Here is a 5,374-nt window from a genome sequence, read left to right as displayed (position 1 = left end):
TAATAAAAGATATCACATTTACCCAAAGAACCTTATCTGTCAATAGCCTTCAGAGGATAATATGCCTAGAAATCCTCAACTGAGGTGAGATAAATGAAGCAAATGAAAGGAGCAATGAAGGAAAGAGGAAAGCATTCAGAGAATTCCTAGGAAGAGCCAAGAGGAATTAGAAAAGATACAGATCCCTAGGAAATAAGGGAGACTTATTGGGAATGGCCAAGCTCATAGGGTCCAGGCCAAAAGCAAATAATTTTTCTAGGTTAATATAAAAGGTCCTTGTTCCCTTGTCAGAAATTCCCAAGCTAACTATGGAGGTTGGTGATCAAACCTTGAAGTCAACCTCATTATCGAACCCGACACGTAGCAGTATCAGTAACTCTGGGATAATTCTGGCTTTGTCCCTCTCACCACCACCAAGGAAGTTGCTGCACCCCATTTACAAATGGCAGCAAATCTGTTTGTCAGTTTGGTCCTGCGGTTCTGAAATTGCCGTACCTGGTTGAGGTGCAGAGAGTCTTCTGGTCTTGTCAACTGGACCAGTGATACATATGATCTTCCAGGGAGAAATGTACCTGTTTTCACAGGGAACACCTGAAAAACAGAGATGTCTAAATAATGAGCGCAAGGCTTGATAACAAGCCCAAGATGTTTATGGGATAAACTTTGATTCTGGATGAGGTCAGCAAATCCCTGCTTCAACATTTTCATTCGTCTGGTCTTCAAAAAGAGCATCATCACCCTACATAGACTGAAGCAAGTTTATACCACCACCCAACTATTCATTTGACTTAAAAAGAATAAAGACAGTCATCCCACTGGCTTCAACCTGACTTCAGTGGGGGTTGTTGGGGTCATTACTACTGACCATGAAATGGCTGGTGAACCAGGTCTTTTGAACTTGTGCCAAGTTGAGCATCTCACAGGGTCATAGGGAAGTAGGGATGGAAGGGACCTCATGAGGTCATATACTCCAACTCCCTGATCAGGGAGGATCATCCTGGACTCAGCCATTCCAGCCAAGTGTCTGCCTAACCTGTCTTTGAAAACTGCCAGGGCTGGAAATCCCACAAGTTCTCCAGGAAAACTGTTCCAATGCTTGACCGCCCTCATAATCAGAAAGTTCCTCCTAATATCCAACCTCAATTTCCCCTACAACAGCTTGAGGTCATTGCTCTTAATCCTGTCCCCTATGGCCAAAAAAAATAGTTTATCTCAATCCTCTCTATAATCACCCTCCAGATTTTTGAAGACTTACCAGATTCCCCCACCTCAGGCTAAATAACCTAATTCTTTCAGGATTTCAGCATAAATCATGTTTCCCAAGCCTCTAATCATGTTTGTTGCTCTCCACTGACCTCTTTTCAATCCTTCCACATCTTTCTTGAAGTGTGGGGCCCAAACCTGGACACAGTACCTGTAAAGGCTCAGATGTTTGTAAGCACAGGATTTGGCCCATAGCTTTCATTGTATTACTGCAATATCTATCACCTGATTCTACATTGTTACCTGCAACGGTGACCTTCAGGGGGTGATCAAAGAAATCTCCTGTGATAGTGAGGCGGGTCCCTCCTCCCAGACTTCCAGAGGTGGGAAACACAGACACTATTTCTATAGAGAAAGAAAAGGAAGAATCGGAAAACAAACCCAACTAATTTGCACCCAAACTAGAAAAGGCTGATCTCCCTGCTGCTTCCAGTACTCAACACTGCTTTGGAGATTCCTTCAGTTAATAATTGTCTATGAACACGGGGGCAAGGCTCAATGGCCCAGGAGACCCCTTCCACTCTTCTGTTCTATTATAGTTAACAGCAACATTTGCATTGATATCAATGGGAGCAAGCTCCTACAGCTTAAATGCACTGAACTCATTCCTGATGTAACTCCTAGAAACCAGTGAAGTTACACCAAGAATTAATTTTAGAGAGTACATGGAGTCTGGACAAATGACGATTTGGGGAAGGCTATGGTAACTTTATGAAAAAGGTTTCAGTGACTCCTGTAATTCATGTTGTGATCTTTTAGAGTCATAGGGCTGGAAAAGACTTCAGGAATCATCTAGTCCAACCCCCAGACTGATGGAACTTATACTTTGAGGAGGCCTGAAGAAGATGAAATTAAATTCACCTACATCCTGTATGGCTCACTTCTGAATTTAGCCCAAAGGTCTGACTACTACTGAACTCACCAATGTCTGAATATGATGCGCTTAATTCTCAATCTTGAGAATGAAATCCTGGGAGCCACTAAGCATCTCCAACTCGCACAGATGTAAAAGGAGATTGTAAGCACTTGGTATCACTCAGGATTTGACCTTTGCAGTCTCTTTTCACATGGGTAATCTGGTTATTTTACACTGGATGATAATTTAACTTTCATATACTATGTGCAAATGTCGTCCCACCCACAGCAGCCAATACAGCTAGCATAGTTAAGTGTACCGATTTCTGTGGCCAATGACTCAGAAAGGAGTGAAGTGTTCAATAGCACAGAAACATCTTAACCCCAGTCTGAAAAACCAGGTACCCATTTAAATCTAGATCACCTGTGAACAGGCTTTAAAGTCCAAAACAGGGGTCCCATTCAGGGACTGAAGCAGTAGTGGGATGTATTAACCACTAGGCCACCACAGCCCTAGCGTGTAAGCTGTCTGCTGTTGAATGAAGCAGTTGTTGCTCTGAACAGGAAGCTGCATTCTGCTTACAAGGCAGTTGAAAGATTATTCTAACTTTCCTACAACTAAAAATACATCTAAGCCAGCTAGTTTTAAGGGCCTTATTGAGGCAGCATCACCTAATGGATACAGCGGTGGACTGAGACATTAAAAATGTTTATATTCCCAGTTCTACCACTTTTTTTCTGGGTGTGAGCAAGCCACTGTAACTTCTTGTGCATCAAATTCCCCACATCTAAAATAACATCATTATCTCTAATTTTATAAATGCTATATTATTACTACTATTACTACCATTAATGTAATTACTAGGGGGCTAAATCATTTGAACCAAGTCCTTTATACATGTGCATTTAGCAACCTGTTAGTCTATTCACTATGGTAGCTACAGTCAAAGGTTATATCAAACTTTAGGATAAAGTTGTAGTTCGAGCTCCTGAAAGATGTAGAAAACCAGATTCGATAAACCAGGTGATCATTTCTAGCCTTATATAACATATGATAATAATCAAAAAAATTAGGTTGGACACCTCCACCTGCTCTGATGATCTTTAGAGCTTGGACATGTATTTCTCCCTTGAGTCTTACATATAGCTTATTTTCAAATCTCCTTGACAACACTTAGCCAGGAAAATGTCTACTCAGGATTTAAATGATCTGTTGTGTAAAGCTGGAAGCTGCATGTGAATGTTTTTGGCTTTACTGGATGATAAACTGTAAACTTCCTGACACACTACTATAGCATTCTGCAGTAAACCTTTTTCCACATTATACACAGAGAACTCTTGATTCTCCCATTGACTCTCAAGAGGTACAATTCACTCAGCTGAGACAAGGAAGCAATTTGCCTTCTCCAAAGTATCTTGCATGTTTCAAACCTCAGCTGGCTTTGTGATTACTCAGAACCTCCTGAACCTAGCAAGATGTTGCACCTAGCATGGCTTTGGTAGGACTAGAACTGGTGGTTCATTGCTCATCCCCTGTCCCGCCATGATTAGCAATCATGCTGATACTTCTGGAGATAGGGTTCAATTACCCTTTAAGAGGGGTCTGGAGTTGCCAATGTCAGTAAATGTACTGACTGTCAGTAAAAGTTCAGTCTAAAAATGGCTATCAGTAAAGTCTGGAAAAAAACTTTAGCCTTCAGTAAAAACACTAAGCAGCTACAGCTTGACTGAAGCTCCAAAAACAGAGCAGAGCAGTGCCACCTGGCATGTGAGCAGGAGAACATTACCTTGCAAGAATCACTCTCTCTTGCATTGCTGCTCCTGTGTCCGAGCCTACATATAATACTGCTGCGTCAAGGATAGGCTTTCTTGGGGTCTGAGTGGGACAGGGGAAGGAGGGCTAGCACAGGTAAGTCTTGGGGGTTCACAGAGGGTGGCAGCATGGTTCAGGATGCAGACACATGCATCAGGATGTGGAGATGGTAAGGGGTCCCTGCAGTGTAAAACCATGACTGCAGTCAAGCAGGGCTGCCAAACCAAGAAAATTATTTTTTTACTGAAAAAGTTTTTTACTGACAGCCAAGCTTTTGTACTTGTTTACTATGGCTGACGTTAAACCTCTATATTTGAACCCACCCCTTCTAACTGAGGCCTGGCTATAGGCCAGGGCTTGGCAGGATAGCTGCATCTACATAAAACAAATATCAGTAAAAACATATATGTCAATAAAAACAGTGCAGCTGGCAGTAAAAAGCTTGCAGATTATCATTAAAAAAAGATGTCTTGGGTTGGCAACACTTGAAGGGTCCTTCCCCCAACCCCACTTCCACCCCTTCCCGCTCAAAAAGGCTAGTAGCTATGTTACAAAGTCTTACTGATTGGGAATCCAGGAAACAGAGAATGCCACAAACTAAGGGACAGCAGGGAATTGGGGCACTTAACATCTTTAGCATGTAAGAAAACCATCTCCTTCTGAGGACTTTTTTTATGTGCTCCAACCACAAGAGAGCATGGGATAGAAGGGGAAATGCACAGCTGGGATAAGGGCACAAGAAAGCACTGGGAAAGTTTAACAGCAGGAGATTGTCTTCATGACCTTCTAAAAGGGCTCATCGTGGGACTGATCTCTACAGTACCTGGGTGTGTCTGATACAAGAAAAGCTCCTGTTTGGCACTGATAAGCCATGCATCCTTGTGTACCACTGACCTGCAACAAGAAAGAAATTCCTGTGAGGGTCCCTGAAATTTGAGCTACCTGTGGTGTCAGTGAAGGCTCAGGAAGCATTTACTTTCAGAATAAACTGAGGGTAACTGTTTTTTCTAAGAGGAAAATCAACTGTTCATTCACAACTTTATGGTTAAGGCTGCTAGGCTCTGGGATGGGCTCCCAAGGGAGGTGGTGCTCTCCCTTATCTTGGGGGTCTTCAAGAGGAGGTTGGATAGATATCCGGCTGGGGTATTATGATCCCAGCACTCGTTCCTGCCCAGGGCAGGGGGTTGGATTTGATGATCTGTTCAGGTCCCTTCCTAGAAACTATGAAACAACTTCCATGTAGCTCCACAAAAAGAGCTGGCTGATGTTCTTCATCTAAAAGCTTCCCATTATAAACCGTGGCTCTGATATAATCAGATTGGCATGTGAGGGGTTTTGTCCACCTCTGTAGTGGTGGACATGGTCTTGTTCCTTGGATCTTTTCCAGTTTGTCTATATACATCTTAAAATACATAGCTCAGAACTGCACACAATAAAGTCATG

At 42.6% G+C, this 5,374-nt stretch overlaps 1 protein-coding gene across 13 annotated transcripts in view; it reads right to left on the bottom strand.

Annotated features, from left to right (window-relative positions):
* PKHD1 (polycystic kidney and hepatic disease 1 (autosomal recessive)) overlaps nt 1-5,374 on the bottom strand; it is a 484,191-nt gene that overhangs the window by 432,370 nt on the left and 46,447 nt on the right. For all 13 annotated transcript variants that reach the window (XM_019520930.1, XM_019520934.1, XM_019520940.1 and 10 more), the window contains exons 11-13: nt 4,755-4,825; nt 1,507-1,608; nt 496-591 (exon numbers count right to left, since the gene is read on the bottom strand). In XM_019520930.1, coding sequence (XP_019376475.1) covers nt 496-591; nt 1,507-1,608; nt 4,755-4,825 — 269 coding nt within the window. The remainder of the gene's footprint in view (nt 1-495; nt 592-1,506; nt 1,609-4,754; nt 4,826-5,374) is intronic.

The sequence above is a fragment of the Gavialis gangeticus genome, unplaced genomic scaffold (genome assembly GCF_001723915.1).
Source record: "Gavialis gangeticus isolate Ggan-Ray unplaced genomic scaffold, GavGan_comp1, whole genome shotgun sequence".
Classification (NCBI taxonomy): Eukaryota; Metazoa; Chordata; order Crocodylia; family Gavialidae; genus Gavialis; species Gavialis gangeticus.
The sequence above is the reverse complement of the archived record's forward strand: the minus strand, read 5'-3'. Positions and strand labels throughout refer to the sequence as shown.